The 22,095-nt window shown below is 56.2% G+C and overlaps 1 protein-coding gene across 1 annotated transcript in view; it reads right to left on the bottom strand.

Annotated features, from left to right (window-relative positions):
- Positions 1–1,441: 1,441 nt before the first annotated feature.
- The window catches only part of CMKLR1 (chemerin chemokine-like receptor 1), a 41,623-nt gene continuing 20,969 nt past the window's right edge, over positions 1,442–22,095 (bottom strand). The window contains exons 2-3 of the mRNA XM_021703525.1: positions 3,566–3,641; positions 1,442–3,031 (exon numbers count right to left, since the gene is read on the bottom strand). Of these exons, the coding sequence (XP_021559200.1) occupies positions 1,934–3,028 (1,095 nt within the window). The 5' untranslated portion in view covers positions 3,029–3,031; positions 3,566–3,641 and the 3' untranslated portion in view covers positions 1,442–1,933. The remainder of the gene's footprint in view (positions 3,032–3,565; positions 3,642–22,095) is intronic.

Consider the following 22,095-nt stretch of genomic DNA (forward strand, 5'->3'; position numbering starts at 1 on the left):
CCCGGCCTAACCCGGCCGGCACGCAGCCCAGGAGGAGCGAGGGCCTGAGCCCGAGCGAGCAGCACCTGGGGGTCAGAGCCTGGGTGGCTGAGGACCGTCTCTGGGGCCTGACGTCCCATGCAGTCTCGTGCCTTAGCCACTTCACCTTTGCCGCTGTGGTGGGAGGTGACAGGCGCACTGGGCAATCTTGCAAGCTCCGTTTTTTGCTCTCCGATGGCCCAAGTTTAGATTTCCTGAAGCACTGGACGCCCAGACTTGGGGTCAATTCCGAGCTGCCTCATCATAAGCACAATGACCCACGGAGGGAAGGAACAGTCTGTCTCTTAATGAGGTGTGATTTCCAAATAGCCCATGGCCTCGGGAACGTGCCCAGCGCTGTGTAGACATTACATCTGTTCATTGCGTCTTGTCACGGAATTGGCTTCACAACAACACTTGGAAGACAAGAGAATGTGGAGGGCCAGAGGGCCCACCAGTGACGGCCTCTGTCCCCCCACCGCCTTCCCTGGAGGTCTCAGGGGGGTGCAGCAGATGGGAAACATGGTGGGCACGAGTGGACGGGCATCAGGGGACTGGAGGCCAAGTGTACTTTCTTTGCCATGTTGGGTCATTTTGGAAAACTATTTGCAAGGCTGGCTTATGGGCTAGTAAGAGGTTTATATTAATCTGCTGAGGAATCAATGTTTATGGTCAAAACCCCAAGCGTCTCTCAAAACCCTGATTCTGCAGCTTTCTTTGAGCCAGGCAGACCTAGTTTCAAATCCAGGTTCTGGCAGAGGCCTGCTGGACGCCCTCAGGGAAGTTACTTAACCTCTCTGAGCTTCAGCTATCCCTCATATATAGAAGGGCAGTACTAACTGTACGGAACTCAGGCCTGCCAGGGGGAATACACGAGATAATACATGGACAGTGTTTAGGGTAGGGGGTGCTAATAAATGCAGGCTATCATGAGAGTCTAGAATATTCTCAATGGATACATTCGTCATTAAAAAAACAGAGGATCTGGCGCCAGACAGAGCTGAGTTCACATCTTAACTCTGCTTCTGGCTAGTCGCGCGGCGCTGGGTGAGTTACTCCCCGCCCCACCCCCACGGAGCTTCGGCTTTGTCATCTCTAAGTGGGACAATGACACTGCAGCCCAGGAAGGTGTCAGTCCTCGTTGAGAAAAGGCAACAGGGCTGCATGTGGAGGGGCTCCATGCCCGTGGCGTCCCCACGGCCTGTATCTCAGCGGCATGCGACAAGGGCCCAGCCTGCAGGCTCTGCTGAGTTCAGTGACGGAGCCCTTGGACCTTCTCTTCAACCTCCAGGCCGCTCCCAGGTTGCTTCCTGAAGCTGATTTTGGCAAGGCTTTGAGGAAGCTGAGGAGGAGGACAGGCCCTCCTTCCCTGGCCCCCTGACCTGGCGTGCTTAATTCTGAGCACTGGCAGTCAGAGCCGGTGGACCAGGGAAGGAAGGGACAGTCCCCGGGGACGGGGTGGAAGCTGTGGGTGACGCTGCCCGCCATGACCCAGACCCCAGGCAACAAAGGCAAGGGGAGAGCGGGGGCCTGGGGCGAGGGGCTGGCACCACCCCCATCCCCCAAATAGCCGCCGCCCCCAAAGCACCATCACCCTGGGAAGTTCGAGGGTGAGCACCTTCAGGCTGCCTCCTTTGAGGGCCGTAGCTCGCCTCCCTCCCCCGCCTCCCCCAGGCCCCAGGTCCTCACAGAGTCAGTCCAGACGGTTGAGAGGACACGGCATGCCCTGTCCACCGGGCCACTCGAAGAAAGGAGTTCCAGGCCCTGGGCTCCCAGCTCAAAACACGGGTCAGCCCCGGGCAGACTACAGCGGGCATCAGTGGGTCCTGAAGAGGTTTCTGCCGTGGTCTTGAGAAGGCAGAGCTCGGGGCCTCCAAGGCCGGAGTGTCTGTCCATCGGGCTTCCCAGATGAGCCTCAAAGCATGCTGGTCTCCCTCTCGTTCATCGACGACATCTTGGTAAAGCTCCTGTGGCTGGGGTAGGAGGAGTGGCCCGTGTCCTCGCTCAGAGCGTTGACCAGGCGGGAAAAGAGGGCCACCTTGAACTTTCTGAAGTCCTGGCCCATGAAGACGTACAGAATGGGGTTCATGCAGCTGTTGGCGATGGCGATGGCAGTGGCCAGGGGCAGACCCAGGCTGAAGACGGAGCCGGGCATGGCGGCGTGGTGGAGCTCCAGCAGGTAGAGCGTGTGGTAGGGACACCAGCAGAGGAAGAAGGTGATGATGATGGTCACGATGATCTTGAAGGGCTTCTTGGTCTTGGCCAGGCGGTTGCGCCGCAGCTTGCAGACGATGGTGAAATAGCAGGCCGTGATGATGAGCACGGGGACCAGGAATCCACAGAGGAAGCGGGTGACGGTCACCACCATGTGCCGGCCGAAGCCCACGGGGTCCAGGCGGGTGTGAGCGGGCCACGGGGCAGAGCCGGCCGCGGACAGGCTGAAGTTGTTAAAGCAGGATATTTTCCCATGCACGCGGGCCGTGTCCCGGAAGACCAGGGACGGAGAGCTCAGGAAGAAAGCCAGGACCCAGATGACCACACAGGCCACGTAGGCCAGCCGCACGCTGCGGTGGTTCTGCGACCAGACGGGGAGGAGCACAGAGATGCAGCGGTCAAAGCTGATGACGGTCAGCAGGAAGACGCTGGTGTACATGTTGTGGATGAGCAGGAAGTTGCTGATCTTGCACATGGCCGTCCCAAAGACCCAGTGGTAGTCCATGGCGGCGTAGGCGATGTGGATTGGGAGGAAGATGTTGAACAGGAAGTCCGCCACGGCCAGGTTGAGGAACCAGACAGTGTTCACCGTCTTCTTCATCTTAAAGGTGGCGATGATGATCACCAGCCCGTTGCCCAGGATCCCGAGGAAGCAGACGATGCTGTAGACCACCACCAGGAAGATCCTGGCCACCTTGCCTTCCAGGGGAGAAGACTCCTCCAAGACCATGATGGGGTCAAAATCATCCGAGTAGTCATCGTAGGCGAGGGAGGTGTTGTAATCCTCGTCGCCCATTCTCTGCGAAGGGAGACAGGGGTCAGTGGGGGAAGCGTGAGGGGACTGGCTCTAAGAGCTTGGCCAACACCAGCAAGGCCGACAGGGTTCTGCCTGACTCTGAGCCAGGCCAGTTTGGTATCTTGACGGCTTAAGTACTTACTTAACTACAAACCCCATTTTACAGACGGGGAAGCTGAGGTGGAGAGAGCCTAAGTCACTTGCCCGAGGTTATACAACGGAGAAGAGGTGGAGCCAGGAGCCACACCCCTCCTTCAGAGTCTGTTCTCCTGACAACCCTGTTTTGCTGCCTCTCTGGGACCCCCCCCCTTCCCCTTAGTCTAGTGAGGGAAACGAACATTCGTCAGATTCCTCAACTCGTGGTAAAATCGCAGTGATGCTCGGTGCAATGAAGGAGGGGTGCGGTAGTGCTGGGAACTTGGTTCCGGCCATGTTTCCCAAACCCTGTGCTGGCATTCTCCAAGTGCTCCCACCTCGTCACGGGTCCCCCACCAGTGCCCTTTGGAGACATTTGTTCAGACCACAGAAGCCCCTCACCGTTCACTGTTCGGGTGTCCAAGGCTCTCCGATGGGGGTCCTTGGCCAGTCAGTCCCTGGGCACAGCTAGAAACACCTGCAGGAGAGGATAGAGAGGTAGCGGTTGGATCCAGGGATAGAGCCAGAGATCGGATCTGTTGTCACCGCTCCCAGTTTACAGAGGAGGAAGCAGAGGCTCAGAAAGGCTAAGTGATGCCCAAGGGCAGAGGCTGGGGAGTGGTGGAGCCCCTCGAACCCAGATGAACTGCCGGCGCCTTCATCCCAACCCCCGCCCCACCCAAGCACATCCAGAGGAGGGCCTGCATCAGGGGCAGGGGCAGAGGAAGGCACGGGAGGAAGGGGGGTGCGGCGGCGGGGGAGTGTGCGGATAGCTCCATGCGAGTCTGCTGCCAGGACAGCCCCAGAAAGCACCATTCCAGTAACTGGGACAACAGAAGAGGAATGGCCCTGAACACCCACTACGCCCCTCGTTTTGTCTTCCCAGGGCCTCTTTGAGGCGGGCGTGGTTACTCCCGTTTTGGATCTGGGGAACCGAGGCCCAGAGAGAGAAGCCTCCTTCCCCCTGGGCGTTGCCCGGGCCTCGTGGGGGCTGTGGATCACATGCAGACCCGCCGGCGCAACAGCCTGGGGAGGAGACGGACACGAATACATTCACTGAGCACCTACCATGTGCCAGGCAACTTAAGTGGTACTTGGGCCAATTCCCAGAACCACCTTGTTGGGGATTTTCCCAATCTAAGGAGGAACGCACTGAGATTCCGGGGAGTTGGCAAGCTTGGGAGGTCTTGGAGGCACGCCCACGGGCATGGTTCAAACCCAACCTCGACCATCTGCCAGCTATGTGGCTTTGGATCCATGACTCCTCTCTGAGCCTTTGCTTCCTCATCAATAAAATGGGGATACTCACTCCTTCGCAGAATGGATGTAAAAATCGCAGGCCCTGGCAATATGGCGCATCGGTTCCGTGCTGGCGCATAATAAACCCTCAAAAAGTATTTGTGATTCCGTTAGGGCCCGGGTTGAGGGGGGCGGAAACCGCTGAATTCCAAGATGGGATTTGAACACGGGGCTCTGACAGCCCTACGCCCAGGCACCTTCCACCACCCAAGCTCTTCCCATCCTGACACATGGGCTCCAAACCAGATGTTCAGCTCTCGAGACTGCCAATCAAGGCTTCTTTATAAATAACTCAACTTCCACTGTGGAAATGCACTGCTGGTCCTTAATGGGCTTGAGGTTGTATTTTATGGCAGAAAAGTCATCTTTCGCTTTTATTAAATAAAAGCCACTTGGACAAGCCCCTTGAGCATCACTCTGGGTTCAAGGGACTCAGAATTCAAGTGTCACCCCACTTGGGTATCATCCTACTTCTGCAGGCTGGGAAGATAGTCCCAACGTGCCCAGTGAGGGGTCCCCCAGGGCTTCCTGTGGCCCCTGGAATGCAGAGAGCACATGGGAACAGCATGCCCCACCCCCATAACTGGGGGGGAATATGACTGGTGGTCATGACCAGATCTGCTGAACAAGGGCTCTCACCATCCCTACGTGCTGCCCCTGAAATCATGGTCCGATGACAGGCACCAAGCATTTCCTTGAGAACAAAATGACCATGTCCTCATTCCCTACGCTGGGCCGTGCAGGCCGCAGGGATGAGGAAATGGTTTCCATAGGGTCCCTTCCCACAGGAGCTCACAGCCAGTCACAAGGCACAGGACAGAGGTGTGCTGGGGCCGGAGCAAGGCCAGGAAGCCCGAAGCAGGCTGGAGAGGGGTGTCCCCCAGCCTGGGCATCAGTCCTACACTTCTTGGGGCAGGCAGGATAGTCTCCCCGGGCCCAGCATGCCTCCTTCATTGGCCGTCGGCGGCGGGGTGGGGGGGTGTCTGAGCCCCAAGAGGAGAGTGAAGAGGAGTGGGGATCCAGCACTTTGCACAGCGTCTGCAGAGATGCCCTGGACACAGATAACGTCACATCTGGCTCTCTGGCTGGGCCGGGAGCAGCTCGGGGTCAGAGGCCATGTCTTCTCATCTGTGAGCAGGGCGGGGGGTGGGCAGGCTGAGCCAGCACAAAGTGGCGCTGACATCCTCTGGTCGTGTCCATCCGTCCACCCCCTCAGCCGACTAGGAATCAAGTGAGTCAGTGTCCCCAGTTGGCTTGTGCCCTCCCCCGAGCCCCTCGGCCCTCCCGGGAGAGCGTTTCATCACACGCCCGCCCTCGGCCTGTCCCGACCCACATCCCTCCCGCCTGAGCCCGTTTCTGCGCAGTACAGCGGAGGGGTAGAGGACACAGATGCTGGGGCCTGGCCAGGCTGCCAGCTCCCAAATCCTGGGTCTGCACAAAACTCCTGTGAGCACGGGCAAGTCAGTTAGCTTCTCTGCACCTCAGTTGTCTTATCTGTAAAATGGGTGTGATCCTCACAGTCTCTAACTCATGGGATGGCTGTGAGGCTTGAAAGTCACGTGTGAAGTTCTTAGAACGGGCAAGCACTATGCTGTTCCCATTTTTGCTGTGCCCCAGGATTCTACTCTTAAGGCCCGCCTAAAATGAACTTGGCCTGGGAAGGGAGGAGGGGCTGGGAAGGCCACAGGACCAGTGAGTCCTGCCCACTTATCTCCCCACTTCTGGGTTCAAGGGCGGAACAAGGGTGACACAAGCAAGGATTTTGCTTCTCTAAGCTCCTCTAATCTCTTTGCCTCGCAAATAGGGGTAAGAATGCCTCCCTCGTGTTGTTGGGAAGGTCAGGTGAAGCGACAACGAACCCTTGGCCAACTGTAAATTAAAAAGAGCTATAAAGTTCTAGTTATTTGTGTTCCTTAAACAAGTAATCAGGAAGCTCCTGAAGAAAGTATAACTATAGATCCATTGTATGTGTATATACACATAGCCAATATTTATTTGAGTGCTCACTATATGCCCAACACTGCTCGGCCAGGCTCCATGCAATGCTCCCGACAGCCCTGAAGGGGTAACTTTAACTTGCAGGTGCAAAAAATGGAGGTTCAGAGAGGTGAAGCAACTTGCCCAAGGCCACACAGGTGGGAAGTTCGGACCTCCAAGGACCCCAAGTGAGCAGTGTCTTGGGCTTCCCCTGCTTCCCTGAGGGATTAAGCGGTCCCCAGTCCCGCCACTCACCCCTTGGAGCTCTTTAAGCCTTAGCTTTGAAGCCCGAGAGCTCAGACCTTCGTCACATTCTTGATCCTCCTACAGAGCTGCCTTCCCTGAGCCACCTTGCCAGGTTCCCCTTCGTCTTTCCTTCAAGATGCTTAGACTCGGCTCCACGTGAAAATCATACCTGCAATGCCATGTGTATCCCGGTCCGTGAGCCATGGCCCACCCACTGCCTCTCTCGGGTGCCCTCTGTGAAGGCCCCTGCTCAGTGGGAAATGCCCAGGAGAATTCAGGGTAAAGAACAACATTGCTTCCCCTGAGACACTGGACTGTTTCCTCATTCTTAATAATTCAAGTTCAACAACTGATCACATTTCCCTTTTTGACGTGGCCACAAGGAAGCTCAGAGTCACATTTGCAGGTCAAAGGCAGCAACGGCATCCACGCTGCTGCCTCCCCTCAGCCTTCTGCACTGGTTCCGGCTGCTTCTTAGGTCTGCAGAGAGTTATACTTTCCACTGGTTTCCGGGTGATAAATAATGATTGATTGGGTGCACACAAGAGCCCAAACGCTATATAAATACTTTCACTGCACTAGCTCACACGTCCCCAGGAAGCCCCGGGAGTGGTGCTGCTGTGACTCCCCCATGTGAAGGCGAGGGAGCGAGGCTATTGTCGAGGCTGGTGACCAATTCACACCCAGGATGATCAGACCTTGAACCCTGCTCTTAACCACTGTGCTTTCCAGAAGGCGGAGCACCTCTTGCTACATCTGTCCTCACCCCTCCTCATGCACTAGGGCGTCCAGCTCCATCTTCCCGGGCACCTACACATTGCTCTCCTTTTCCTAGCCCCTCAAGGAGTCCACCTTCCCCAGTTCTCAGGACCAGTGACCCTGAGCTTACACCCATTTGGAACACCTTGAGCTGGGCTGCTCTGAGACTGCTAAGACAGACTGCCCAGGCCACGGAGACAGCACCCTGCCTCGGCGCCCCCTCCTCCCTGGCATCCCCTCCTGGAGACCTACAGGAAGCGCACAAAAGAAAGGATGGCTTTCTTTTCCTTTATGGCCTCAGCTCACCCTCCCAGCAGCCCTGAGAAGCAGGCAGGACAAGTGTTATCATCCCCATTTGGCAGGTCCCAAAACAGAGGCCCAGAGGAGAAGCAACTTGTTCAGGTGTGGTCTTGGACCTCGCAGCCTCCAGAACTGTGAGAATGAAGGTTTGTTGCTTCAGCCCCACAGTCTCGGGCATCCTGCTACAGCAGCCTGGATGGGGGCTGAGCCCTCTCGGGGGCTCCACTGCGATCCCAGCGCAGCGGGGCCGATCCGAGGACTAATCCCCAGGCTGCTGTGAGGCTTGAGTAGGTGGGGTGTGTTTTGGGGCACTTGGGCGCTGCCTGGGGCACGAAAGCTCACCACTGTAACTAACAGAGCACCTCCCGTGTGCTGGACAGCAGGCCACACACTTCACACCCGCCTTACGACAGCCCTCTGCGGCCGGGACATGAGTGTACCCATTTACAGATGGGGACACGGAGGCACAGGGAGGTAAAGTAAGGTCTGTGAAGCACTGTACACACACCCTGTAGAGCCTAAGGCCACTGTAGTCTGTCACTGTTGCTGGTGTTTGTGGGGTGGGGGTGGGGGTGGCCAGAATCAGCATCCTCTAGAGTTTTCTATCGGTACCCACTTCTGACCCCACTCGTCCCTTCATCTCCACTCTGGCCAGCGCCCAGTCCTCTCCCTGCGATGCTGACCAAGTCCTACCCGCTGCCCCCCCAGCACCCCGAAAAGGCCTGCCGGACGGCAGACGCTCATTCTTCACCAGTCCCCAGCTCAGTGCCTGGCACAGCCCAAGTGCTTAAGAGGTACGTGTGGTATTCATTACCGGCTTCGTCATTTACCAGACACTTCTGTGTGGCAGGGGCCAAGCCCGTCAGAAATGCTGTCCCGGGTAACAGTCCTGCAAGGAGGCAGGTGCCCTTCTCCCCCGAGGCTTTGGGAACATGGCACGTCTTGCCTACCGTAGCAGTCGGCTCGGGCTGCTGTAACGAAGGACCCCAGGCTGGACGGTTCAAACAACAGATGTTGATTTTCTTACAGTTCTGGGGGCTCGAAGTCCAGGATCGAGGTGTTGGCAGGATTGGTTTCTCCGAGGGTCCCTCTCCCTGGCTCATACACAACTACCTCCTCCCTGCGTCCTATATGGTCTTCACTCTGTGTGGGTCTGCATCCTGATCTCTTCTTATAAGGAGCCCAGTCAGGAGGGATTGGGGTCCACCCTAATGACCTCATTTTACCTTAACCACCTCTTCAGAGGCCCTGTCTCCAAATACAGTCACATGCTGAGATATTGGAGGTTAGGACATCAAGATACAAATTTGTTGGGGGGGGATACAATTCAATCTATAACACCTACACGTTGGCATTATTGTTATAACCTAGCACTGCTATTTGTGGTTCCTCCAGATGGTTCACACTGAGTGTGGGGGGTCTTATCCCCAGCTCTCTGCCCCATGGCCTCACCCACGCTGGGGCCCAAGTCCCATCCTTACAATGGGTTACACACACACACACACACACACAGGCCCTGCCTCCAGGGCTGCCTGCCTCCCAGATATTTATAATCTCCAAACCCATCAAGGGATTGTCATCTACAATGTACAAGAAACTCCTTCCTTCAAATCCAAAAAGAGAGCAATCCCAACAGAACAAAGGTCAAACGATATGAATAGGTAATTTACCAGAGGGAAACTTCCAAATGTCAGCATATGACAAATTCTTGCTCAAAGACATGCAAATGAGAACCACAGCCAGATAACACTTTGTGCCCACTGGACTATGGCACGAATACAAAGCTGGCATGTCTACCCCTCAGGATGGCAGGGTGGCGGCGCACGGCTCTCATGCCACACTGTGGGTACCCATGAACCCCTGTGCACCTTCCAGCCCCGGGAGGCACCAAACACCAGGACGCTCATGTGCAGTATTTGTGTGTGTGTGTGTGTGGCGGGGGGGCATGACTTAGCTTTAGCTCTCCAGAAGCAAACCTCAAGTGAGGATCCCTGCAAAAGTAATTTATCAAGGAAATGTTCCAGGAAAAATCAGTAAGGGAGTGGAGAAATAGGATCCGGAAGGGGAGGAGGCTGGGCAAGGGTGCAGAAGGTGCCCTTGGCTCTTGCTTGCGCTCAGGGAACAATGGAGGTCACGGTCCAGGAGGCTGAGTATTTGTATCCCTCTGCCCTGCCCATGTGCATTCCCAGGCACTCCCAGCCCCTGAGGTCAATCCTCCAACAAAGAGTGAAGGTCTGGCTGTCAGGGGCAAGAGACCACGGGGAGACTGTGTGCACAAAAACAATCAAGATTCCGGGGGGCTGGGGGGGGGCAAGCACACAGAGGCGTCCACTGATGGCTGGAAGCTGGAGGCCCCTGAATGTCCGTTGTGGGAGAGGGAACCAGTGAATGCTGTGCAGCTGGTAAAAGCAACAGATCATCCAGGGTATACACAGCAGCAGTATTCGGAGCATCTTAAAACCACCTAACCATAACAGCACTTAAGTGCACTGAAAACACACACGCAAAAGCAGCGATGCACACAAAACAGTAACAAACATTTTGCAAGAACACCGCCAAATAACAAGATGCACACTGAACAGATTACAATGGCCCCGTGGGAGCAGCGGTGGGAGGGAGAAGGACAGAAAACGCGGCTAAGAGGAAATGAGCACCGTGAAGAAAGAGAGGTCAAGTGTGGGGGCTTCCGGAGGCTGGCGATGTGAATGAGGATGGATGCAGGGGTGTCATTGTGTCAGCCCTCTCTCATCTCCTGAGGTCCAGGAAAACCCAGAGCAAACAAACAGACACCCCGAATCCTTGGCTGGTGTTCATGTTCGGGCAGTGCTCAGCCCACGCCTGCATCCCTGAATCCCCGATGAAGCCACGCTTGGCCGGCTGAGGACCAAGAGAGCAGCCTTGGCCCGGCCCAGGGCCCTTCGGTGCCCCACCCTGAAGCCTCCTCTCAGACTGGGAATGAACTTGGATGCGCCACTGGAAGCCCTGGCCCAGAGTAAGCTGGCTCCGTGGCACCCAAGGCCTCGTACCTCCTTGGTGAGCCCAGCTCCTGCCCAGGACGGATGGGGGCTCAAGTTCACATCTGATTCCTCCTGCCACAGAGAGCAAAAACCTCAGGCGGATGTTACTGGCTTCATTTTTATTAAACAAACATGTATTTAGCCCTCACTACATTCTAGGCACCATTCTAGGCACTATTACGAAGAGGAAACTGAGGCCCAGAGAGGGTGAGTAACGTGCCCAAGGTCACACAGATCACTCAGGTAAGCAAGGTAGGTCAAATCAGGCACTGTGGATGGAGGAGGAAGCTCCAGGCAGGTAGGTGTCATGTTAGGCTTCAAACTCAGCCTGCCGAACTGCCAAACCCACTCTCTTTCCTTGTCTACCACCTCGCCTGCCCAGAACATTCTGGAATTCTCTGGTCTTTGCTCCAGTGGAACCACCTAAGAGCCCCCACCAGGGTCAATCTGGCAGGGTTCATGGTGTGCATTTTATAGATGGGGCAAAACGAGGTTCCAGGTTCCCCGCGAGTTTTCTGCTGGGCCCCCCTGCCTCTAGTGAATGGTCTGAACAGGAATGTGTCATGATCCCAGGTGCTGCAGGAAAAGTCTTTTGGAGATGGGGGCGCATTCGTGCATCCATCCTGCAGGCATGCGTGGAGCCTGCTGCCCCCGGCCCGGGCTTGGAGGCTGGGATGCACCACGGGGGCCTTTCCCCACCCGGACCTCCCCCTAACACTGCGAGGGTGGCTGTCACCAATCCTGCTTTCTCAAGCGGACGGCTGAGGCCAGAGGGGGTGGGGGTGGGGTTGCTTGCCGGAAGTCACACATCTGGTGAGCGGCAGTGCGGGGATTTGAATCTGGTCCATCTGCGTCCAAGGCCCCACCTTCCCCAGCTACTGCCTGCTGGCCTGTGTCCCCACGGGCTCAGGGGACAGCAGAGCTGGGAGGCATCTGGGCAGCAGCCGTGTGCCTCCGGCTTCCCCTCTGTGTCTTTGTTCATGCCCCTCGGCTAAACAGGTGCCCTAAGGCTGCAAAGAACTCAGCTCCCTTTCCGTCTGTGTCTGTCAGTCGGGGTCTCTCCCTGTTTCTCGTCCTTCAGCCCCTCTCTCTCTTTCTCCTCAGCTCTGCGTGTGTGTCTCCGTGTCTCTCTCTCCTCCGTGTAGTCTCCCTGTCTTCTGTCTCCCCGCCCCCAGTCCCAGTCCTCCCCCGTGAGAGGCTCAGCCGGCCCCTCGCCTGCCCTCACTCACCTCTGCGCTGACCCGGCCCCCCGCTACCAGCGGCCCCTCGCTCTCCCACCCCGCTGCCTCTCCAGCCACGGCCGGCCTGCCACTAACCTCCTGGCCACGGGCCCAAGGCAGGAAGCGCTTCCCTTCAAGGGGGAGGTCTGGCCTGGCTGACGTCCTCCTCTGCCACCTCCCCCACTGCCCACCCTGACGGGCCAGATGGCAGCCCTGGAGGCCTCTCCTCCAGCTCCCTGCAACCTCGGGAAGGGGGATGCCTCTCCCTCAGCGGGCACCCCGTTTTGTGGCTGGAGAAACTGGGGTCCAGACGGAGCAAGTGACCCTCCCTAAGCCACAGAGAAGAAGAGGGGCTCAGTCTGTCCTGTGTGTAGTGTGTCCCCGGAGCCCAGACCTCTGCCTGGCCCCTCACACCCCCCTCACGCCTCACCCCTCTGGAGCCTCCCTGCAGAGATCTGCAAATGGAGTCTCACTCAGAGAGGTGAAGTGGCCGAGCAGGGCTCCCGTGGCCTTTAAACCTCAGCCTAGGATTTGAACCGAGGATGCTCTGACCCCCAAATCTGTGCTATTTCTCCTTGCCCAAAATCACAGCCTTGGCCCGCAACTGAAGTGTAAAGAGGCCTTCCACGCACCACTCCTCCTTCACAAAAGGCCCTCCTCAGCCGCATGCTCGCCTCCCACCGGCCCCGGCAGCCTCTGTAGGTTCTGACGTCTGTCTGCTGCAGAGTTCCCTGGCTGCCCCCGCCCGCCAGTTGCCCACCGCCCGACAGATCGCTCTCTGAGAGACACACCTTAGGGGTTACAATCCCTGGATCCCCAGCTCGGAGGGACTCAGGAACCTCGAAACCACACTGCACTGCAGATATTCCCACCGCAGGCTGGCCGCCAGCCCCGGGACAGAATTAGCTCTGTGTCGGGAGAGAATTTCCTCCCTAGTCCCACGCCCACACTTAGGAGCTCACACTGAGTCACTGCAATGAAGCTAGAAAGTGCTGGCTGCCTAACAGCCTGTCCCATTTTCTTTGGGTTTGGATGGGGCCCTGTTTGAGCTTAGGAACCTGTAGGAGCGGGCCACAGAGTGGAGCTTACAGCCCTGGACCTGGACGAGCCCCTTGCTCAGAGACCAGAGGCCCCAGGAAACCTCCAACAGTGATGAGGGCCCAGAAGCAGGAGACCCTGGGACTGAGCCTGGGCTGGATCCCCAGCCCCAGATGAGAGCCTGGCTTGGTATCAGGTTCCGGGGCCCAGGGAGAGCATGGACACTTCCTTGCAAACCCGGCCCCACTCTTGTATGGCAGACCCAGCAACAGTGGCCGGCCGCATAAGGCCCCTAGTGAGAGCGTTTGGGTGGACGTCCTTCTTTCCAAGCTCAGAAGCCACTCTGGCCCCATTAGTGTGTCCGATGCACAAACACTGTGTGTCCTCCCAAGCACTCAGCTCGTGTCCAAAGCCCCCAGGCAGATAGCCTGTGCCTCTTCCCATAAACACTGCCCCAGCCCCTGGAGGTGGCCTGTAAACAAATTCCCCCCTGCTTAGGTCCCCCAAGACTACGAGGCCCAGCACCCGACCTGCCTAATCCCCTAAAGTCAGCCTTGAGTCTGCTCACGCAAGCAATCCCCGAGCTATGTACATAGCTTATCTGGAAGGCAGCAGCTCTGGGGGCGTTGACATGAGTTGCTCAGGATGTGGTCTGAGAGGGCTGCCAACGGTGGTCGTCGTCTCCCCAGGCCAGGCGCCGGCCGGTGACATATGCTCAGGGTCCTGCTCACAGTGTGGGCTTGGAGCCTAGACTCCCAGGGGCTCCTGGGTGCTCCTCAAGAAGTCATCGTCTCAGCCCCTGCCCCCTTAACCCCTGCCCCTAGTCCAGGCCAGCACAGCTCACCTTCAGCCCCGAGGGCCAGGCTACATCAGCCCCAAGCACAGCTTCTCCCCCGCCTCCTTGAGACCCCTGAGAGCTGGCAGCCAAAGGAACTTTCTCCATCAGCAGGGCCCCAACCTGCTGTGGGAGAGAAGAACAAGCAAGCTGAGCCCCAGGCTCCTGCTTCTGAAGCCCTTGTTTTCAACCCCCAGGCTCTGGTCCCTCCTTCCTTCTTTATAGCTCCATTGGATGCATGAGAACTGGACCTTACCAGGCCCCTGAAACTCACACCAGAGCCCCAGGCCAGATATCTGAGACCAGCAGACCATCCTGGTAAGGAGCTCTGGAGCCCAGAATGTCAGGGCTATTATTATTATTATTTTTTTTTAAAGATTTGTATTTATTTATTTGACAGAGACACAGCGAGAGAGGGAACACAAGCAGGGGGAGTGGGAGAGGAAGAAGCAGGCTTCCCATGGAGCAGAGAGCCTGACGTGGGGCTCGATCCCAGGACCCTGGGATCATGACCTGAGCCAAAGGCAGACGCTTAACAACTGAGCCACCCAGGTGCCCCCGTCAGGGCTATTATTAAATAGTATTAATAATAATCATCAAAACAATGATATTTTATTGAGCACCTATGTGTGCCAGGATGCTGAGAAGCACTTACGTACATCCCCTCACACAAACTCCAGGGGATGGCGGGCATTATTATGGCCATTTTAGAGTTGAAGAAGCAGAGGCCCATCGAGGTTGAGTCCTACCCAAGGTCACAGGGCTACTGAGAGGCAGAGGTCTTTATACTTTCACAGGCTCTGCTTGGCACATGTCCTTAGATAAATCCCGGACACTTTGGCGGCCTTAGTTTCCCCATCTGTAAAAACAAGGAGGTTGGAGTTGATGGTGTCAAAGCCTCCCTTCCAACTTTAAAAAAAAATGCCATAGTTGAACGGGCCATGTGTCTGTCTATTGCTAGTCTTGTACCAGCAAAAAGACAGTGTGGCTCAGCTCCATGCTGTGTGACCACGAGCAAATCGCTTTACCTCTCTGAGGAGCCGTGGTTGAGGTGCCTATGAAAGGGCAATACTAAAACCTTTCCTTCAGGGGCGTCTGGGTGGTGCAGTCGGTTAAGTGTCTGACTTCGTTTCGGTTCAGGCCCTGATCTCAGGGTTGTGGGATCAAGCCCCGCGTCCGGCTCTGCGCTCAGCGTGGAGTCTGCTTAAGACTCTCTCCCTCTCCCTCTGCCCCTCCCCACCACATTCTCTCTCTTTCTCTCTCTCAAATAAATAAATCTTAAAAACAAAAATAAAATAAAACCTTCCCTTCAGAAAATCAGGGAGTTTGGATAAAGTGATCTCTTGGGACCCCTTGCAGTTCTAAGATTTCTGGCCCAGGGATTGAAGGTTGATGTAGAGGCCTCTCACCCCACAACCCGAGAGCAAGTCTGTGATAAGGTGGTCTCAGGTTTGTTGCCCCACTCCAAGCCACCCAGCGGCTAAGCCACCAGGTTCAAAGGCCCTTCCTAGTTAAGCAACCAAATTCTCTCTTTTCCAAGGCTCAGTGTTCCTGTCTGTAAAATGGGGCTGTTATTACGACCTCCCTCCTAGAGTTCTCATGAGCAGGTCATGAAGCAATGACGTGGGCGGACACAGTGCCCCCCGCACAGTAGGTGCTCAGCAAACGTTGATGGTGACTTATCTGGGAGAACCAGCAGCATCCCTGTCCCGGGTGAGGAGAAAGCTGGGTGGCATCCAGCTAGCAGATTCTGTACCAAAGCAAAGAGCCGCGCTTCCAGAAACCAACGGAACTTGAAGACGAGCCTGGAATGTGTCTGGGGGCAGAGGAGGGATGGAAGCCAGGCTGCAGCCAGGGGTTCCTCGGAGCTTCCTCCTCCCATACCAGACGCTGCCCTGGCCACTGCCATGCCTGCCCTCAGCTCGGCCCCATCTCCCTTCCCGCATCCCCACATCCTCCGTAGGAGCCTTTGCAAAGCAGTTTTCCACTTAGTGAAATCCCTCAGCTGAACTCAGGCTGTGGTCCCGCCTCTGTCCACACAGAGCCGCACGGCGTCACCAGGAGGTGGCCCTGGCTGTGAGGGCTCGCACCCACTCCCCACATCTCTGACCCTCCATTTCTGCTTCTGGGACATGGGGATTGCCCAGCGGGCTATGAAGATCAAGAAGGACCGACCGGATGCACCTAGCAAAACAGCCAGCCCCTCGAAGGGTCTCACACGATGCCAATTCCCCCTTATTCCCACTTGACAGATGGGAAAACTGAAATTCAAACCAGTTTCATGATCTTTCCCCAGGTTACCCCCACAAGTGAGCCAAGGGTAGAATTCGGCTTCTCTTCTGATTTTTCCCGGAACCCGGTTCCCTACCACTTAGAGCTAGGATTGAATCCCAGCTCCCGCAGTTGCAGGCTGTGGGACCTGGTACGGGTTACTTCACCTCTCTGAGCCTCAGGCTCCTCATCCCTAGCATCCGCCTCCAGGGGCTGTGAGCGTTCAGTGAAACACGGTTGGGGAGGCCCTGGGCAGAGTGCCTGTCCCAATCTCGACAACTTACGAATATTACCGGCAAGGGAGAGCCTAGGAAATGCATTCCCACTGCTCCCTCGGCAGAGCTACTATCTGAGGGTCCACGGAGAAGTTGGCAGGGCGCGGGCCTTCTCTGGAACCCCTCAGAACAGGGTCAGATGATGGGGAATGCTGGCTACATCGCGGGCACCGGCAGGCCGCAGCGTCGGAAGCCGGGCCCCTCTCCAGCCTTCTCCTCATGTCCTGTCTGCTTGTCCCCCTGAGCCACATTGAGGCTCTCAGCACATCTGGCCGATGACAGCCCTGCCCGCCCCCCCCCGGCCGCCCAACAGCCCCGTCCGCTCCAGGCCACCTTGTTTCCGAGACTTCCTGCCTCCGGCCTGGAACGTTCTCCTCCGTGGTCCTGTCACAGGAGGAAGTGTGCTCAGCATGGGCCTGGGGTTCCAGGAGTGCGGTTTTGGCACCTTTGCCTGGGAGAGGTCAGTAGACAGAGGCCCTGTTGGAGGGTGAGGGAGGGCGAGGGAGGGTGAGAGAGGCTGGGCTGGGGCCTCTCCCAGACAGGCTGACTCAAACCCTCAGGGAGGCTGAGAAACTTCCGGCAAGATGGCCTGGACATTGGGCTACCGGAAAGCTCTTAAGGCCAGGGATTCTTCCCTCCAGTTCTCTGATCCTCCCATCTCCTTTGCTCTATCCTTCCAAGAAATATTTATTAAACATCTATTAGGCCCCAGGCCTGGATCTGGGAACTGAGGGGGCTGGCATTCTCCAGGGGTGGGGGGAGATAGGAACAAACAGATAAAGAAAGGCGGGACGAATAAGGTCATCACCCCTGGAGCCAGACAGCCTGAGTCTGAGTCCCTGCGCTGCCACTCACCAGCTATGTGACCTCAGGCAAGTCACCACACCTCTCTGTGCTTCAGCTTCCTCATCTGAAAAACAGCAGGGACAGTAGCTCCTCCCTCACAGGGTTGTTTGTTCGAAGGATTAAATGAGTTCACATTGCTGATGTTTTAGAAGCATGCCCGGTTCATTGGAAGCACTATGTAAATGCCGGGAAAATAGAATGATTACAGTGGCAGGTGGTGGGATATGCTACGGATAAAATATAAAGAGGAATGGGGCACAGAGATGGGGGAGAGGGTATTATTTTAGGTTGAGTGCTCAGAGAAGGCCTCTCTAAGAAGGTGACCTTTCAGCAGAAACTTGAATATAGGAAGAAGGAGACATGTGACTATCTGATTGAAGGCAGTATGGACAGCAAGTGCAAAGGCCCTGTGGCAGGAGCACGTTTGACAGGTTCAGGAAACAGCACAGATCTGTGCATTCAAACATCTATTCAGAACGCTGCTAGCAAACACCTTCTGAGTGCCACACTCCCTGCTAGAAGCTGTGGGTGTGAGATGGCCCAGTCTCTGCCCTCATGTAGGGGAGGTGGGTGCAGGGGCACCCAGGAGGGGCACCTCCTCAGAGCACCTAAAGTCCAGACTTCCAGTGAACCAGCCATATTGGCCTGCATTACAAACAGGATGGGGTTATCTGCCGTCTCCACCTCTCCCTAATACTCCCTTGACTGTGGGGCCATGAGTCAGTGGCAGTTCACCACAGAGCATGCCCTGGGTCCTGCTGGTGTAGAAATCAGAGCGATCTGGTAAGAAAGATGGGCCAAGTCATTCTCACTTTTAGCTGTAACGAGAGAGTGCAGATCTCTTTGCAGAAGTGACGACATAGTCCCTACATTACTCACTGTGTCCCCTTCCTGGTCACTGGTGGCCGAGTTTGTGACCCTGGCTCTGTACAAAGCACAGAGAAGCTGGTTGGCGATATCAGGGGAAGCTTCTTGGTGGAGGTGACATTTGGGCTGAGCCTTGGAGGGTGCAAAGCCTTTGCTAAGTGGAGCCATGGAAGGAGGAGGCATCCGTGCAGAGAGAACTGTGTGCAAAGGCACAGAGGCTTGATCAAGTGTGGTGAGAGAGTATGTGGAATGGGATGGCAGGAGACAGGGCTGTTAAGAAGACCCCTGCAAGGCACCGACTTTCCTCTGGGGGCAATAGGGAGCCATGGATGGTTTTTGAGCAGAGGGGTGTCCATCTTTCTGAAATGACCCCAGTTCTAACTCATACGGCTGATACGGGGGCTGTGCTGGAGGAGGGGAGACTGAAAGCAGGAGACAGGCAAGGGGCCCTGTGAGCTGGGTGAGGATCCATCTGCCAGTTCCAGGTCCATTCAGAGGTAGCAGTCTTTGGAGGCTCCAGGAATTGGGGCCCCCTCAGCGAGCTGGGGAATCTGGCAATCTCCCCATTTTCTTGAGGAATTTTTTCTCAGCCCAAGTGGGCCGTTTTGCCTCAAGAGCTGTTTCCATGGCAACTGCCAACGCTCTAAGAAAGGTCTTAGATGGGCAGACAAGTGGGGACCAGAGATACCCAGATGAGGCTTCATGGGAGAAGCCAGGTCATGGAGAGGGGCCCACACTGGCCAGTCCCAGGGACTGAGACTCATCTACTGCTCCCAGAGCCCCTGAAGCCATAGATGAAGTCTGGTCGCCATGACAATGCTGATTCCTCATCTCTGGGCCTCACTGACCTGGGGCCTTTCAGCATGGGGGGCAGGGGGAGAGAGAGAGAGGCAATGCCAAGTGGCAGCCAGAACCAGCAACTTATAAAATATGCACATCCTAGGACAGGTGTGCGAGGCAGGTAAGTCTGAAGACCCCCCAGGAGATGAGCAGGGATGCAGCTAAAGGAGCAGCCTCTGGGTCTGATTTTTGGATTCCAGAAAGGCATCCCCTACCTCCCCAAACTGATGCCTGGTAAACCCTGCTGCTATGCCTTGAATTCCACCATAAGAGTTCTACTTTCTATCCCCTTCCCCCAATTAATTGCAGTAAAAGTAGTAATGATAACGAGTGGCGCAAACTGTGTCCCCCCTCAAATTCATATGTTGGAGCCTCATTCCTAATGTGAGTGTATGAGAAAGCGGGGCCTTTGGGAAGTGATTAGGTCTTGAGGGTGGAGCCCCATGAGTGGGATGAGTGCTTTCATAAGAGACCCCACAGAGAGATCCCCAGCTCCACCGTCTGCAGAAACACGACGAGAAGACAGCCGTCGATGAACCAGGCGGCAGGCCCTCACCAGCCACATCTGCCAGTACCCTGATCTTGGACTTCCCAGCCTCCAGAACTGTGAGAAGTCCATTTCTGTTGTTTATAAGCCACCCAGTTTATATTTTTGTTAGAGCCACCAAGACAGACTAAAACAATGACTAGCTTTCACTGGAAGTTTACAATGCACCAGATGTTGTTCTAAATACTTCAACCCATTAGCTCATATAATCTAGACCGTAACAGCACAGTGGGTATTACTGCTCTCATTTTAAGATGAAGAAGCTGAGGCACAGAGAGGTCAAGCAAGCTGCCTGAGGCCATGTAGTTAGGAAGGGGCGGAACAGGATTGGGATGTGGGCATCCACTCTCTTCCTCCTTGCTTACCTCTGGAGTTTCCTTCCAAAACCCATGCTTGCTTTTGGCGTTATGAAGCACACAGAGCTTAGTCCAGTGTGTGGCACAGAATAGGGGCCCAGCAACGTCTGTTCCCTTCTTCCTTCCTGGTGTATGATCCCAGAAAGGAATCCAAATATAAATCACTCCCTTAACAACAGAAATGCTGGCCTTCTCTCCAGAAGCACCCCTTCCTGGTAGCCTTCCGCAAACCCCAAGCTTTCCATGAGCAGCCCCTGGAATCCAGAGACGCCTTCTGGACTTCCACTTGCTCCCAGGTGGGGCGCGTTCATGTGTCCCTCTGGGGAGTGGCCTGAACATCTCTTCTTTGTGGAAAGCCAACCCTCCCCACCCTCGTCAGGCTGCGGGGCTTAGAAGGAGATGACCTCGCCCCTGCTCTGAGCCTGGCCAATGAAAATACCCCATCCCCCTGGCCACCAATGACCGCTTCAGGAATTGGGCACAGGGGCCTGAAGTGGGCCAATGAGAGCCTTCCCTGAGACTCTTGCCACCACTTGGGCAGATTCTAACAGAGAACGAGACCAACAGGAAGGAAGCAGACCTCAAAGATGGAGCGAGACCAACCATGCCTGAAACCCTTGCTGGACAGATGAGTTCCCCCCAGCCAATGAATTGCCTTTCCTGCTTTAGCCAGTTTGCGTAGGGATCCTGTCCCCTGCAACCGAGGGAACCCTGCCTCACACGCAGCTGTTCCAGCTCTGATATCCCAACGTTGAGGAGGGACCTCACTGCAAACAGTGCTCGGGGCCATCCAAAATGGCAGCAGCTTGGGAGAGAGAGAGAGGAAGGCTGAGGCCTCACAGACTTGCTTGCCTGACCCTACAAGGTCCACTGCTGAAGGAAGGGGCTCCCTCAGGTGCAATAAACTCTCCAGGGAAATCAGGAACGCCAAGGGAATCCCCAAATCGGAGAGCTGCCCTTCCCTTCACCAGCAAGACCAGGCCCTGAGCTGGGTGTGTGATGCGCAGAGAATTAGACACCATCCCCATCCTTGCGGGGAGGTGGGAAAAGCAGTCATGCAAATAGATCCCTAAATCAGAGCTGACATTTACTGAGGGCGGAGGCTGTGGCCTGTTCTGGTCACTGCTGCACCCCAACCCCTTGAATCGTGTGCGACACATGGTGGGCGCTCCATAAAAATTTTGTTCAATAAATTTGAAGGCTTCTTACGTGTGTGGCATTTACCTGTTACTAGCTCAGTCTCCACGTCAGTCTCAGGAGGTTAGAACTATTATTAGCCCCATTTACAGAGGAAGGAGGAGAAGCTCAGTGAGGTTAAGTGACTTGCCTGAGGCTGCCCAGCCAGGAAGCTGCAGAAGTGGGATTAGAATGGGGGCAGTTTGGACCTTACAGGGCTTGTGGCAGACATCTGTAAGGAGCACTGCCAGCGGAGGGGGAAATCGCAGAGGGCAGTCCAGGAGACAGCAGGAGGGAAGGCAGGGAGGCAGGACGCAGGGAGACGTGAGAGCTCCGCCGGCAGGGAGTGCTGACCTTACAAAGCTCCAGGGAGGGGATGCCGAGGGGGGCCAGGCAGCACAGGACAGGAGACCAGGTGCAGAAAAGCCACAAAGAGAGGAAGAGAGGGCCCCTGAGTGTGAGACCAGTATCTGTTCCCTTTGGCCAGCCTGGGCAATGTCAGCAACCTAGGGTCACTGACTCAGGACAGGGCTGCAGGGCCCAGGGTCAAGGAGGGCTACCGGGGGAGCGGGGAGGGATCGCGGAGCCCAAGTCCTTCCAAACCCACCCGCTCCCTTGTACACCAGGAGCCCAGTGCCCCCTGGCATGGTGTTCAAGGCCTCTGGGGCCCTTACTGCCTGGGGTGGCCCTGTCTCGTTCTCTCTGCTCCTCCCAGCCCCACTGGGCACTCTGTAGGAATCAGGGCAGAACAGCCAGCAGTGATAACGAGAAGAAAGAGAACACTCATGCTGGGACAGCCAGGCGTCTGGCTGGGCCTGGCCTTCCTTATCTCCCCGTCTCCATACAAGGCCCCCGGGGGTGGGGCGGGGATTACTATCCCCACTTAACAGGTGTTGAAACTGGGACTCTGAAAGGAACCGGATCAGGATCACCAGCCACACCTGAAACTCGGGTCTGTTCTAACGGACCCCAGCAGCAATCCACAAGGCTGGTTAACATGTCCCTCTGTCCTGTCACAGCATGTCCAAGCATCCGGAGGGGCAGACGGCCCTTCCACTGCAGG

The sequence above is a fragment of the Neomonachus schauinslandi genome, chromosome 14 (genome assembly GCF_002201575.2).
Source record: "Neomonachus schauinslandi chromosome 14, ASM220157v2, whole genome shotgun sequence".
Lineage (NCBI taxonomy): Eukaryota > Metazoa > Chordata > Mammalia > Carnivora > Phocidae > Neomonachus > Neomonachus schauinslandi.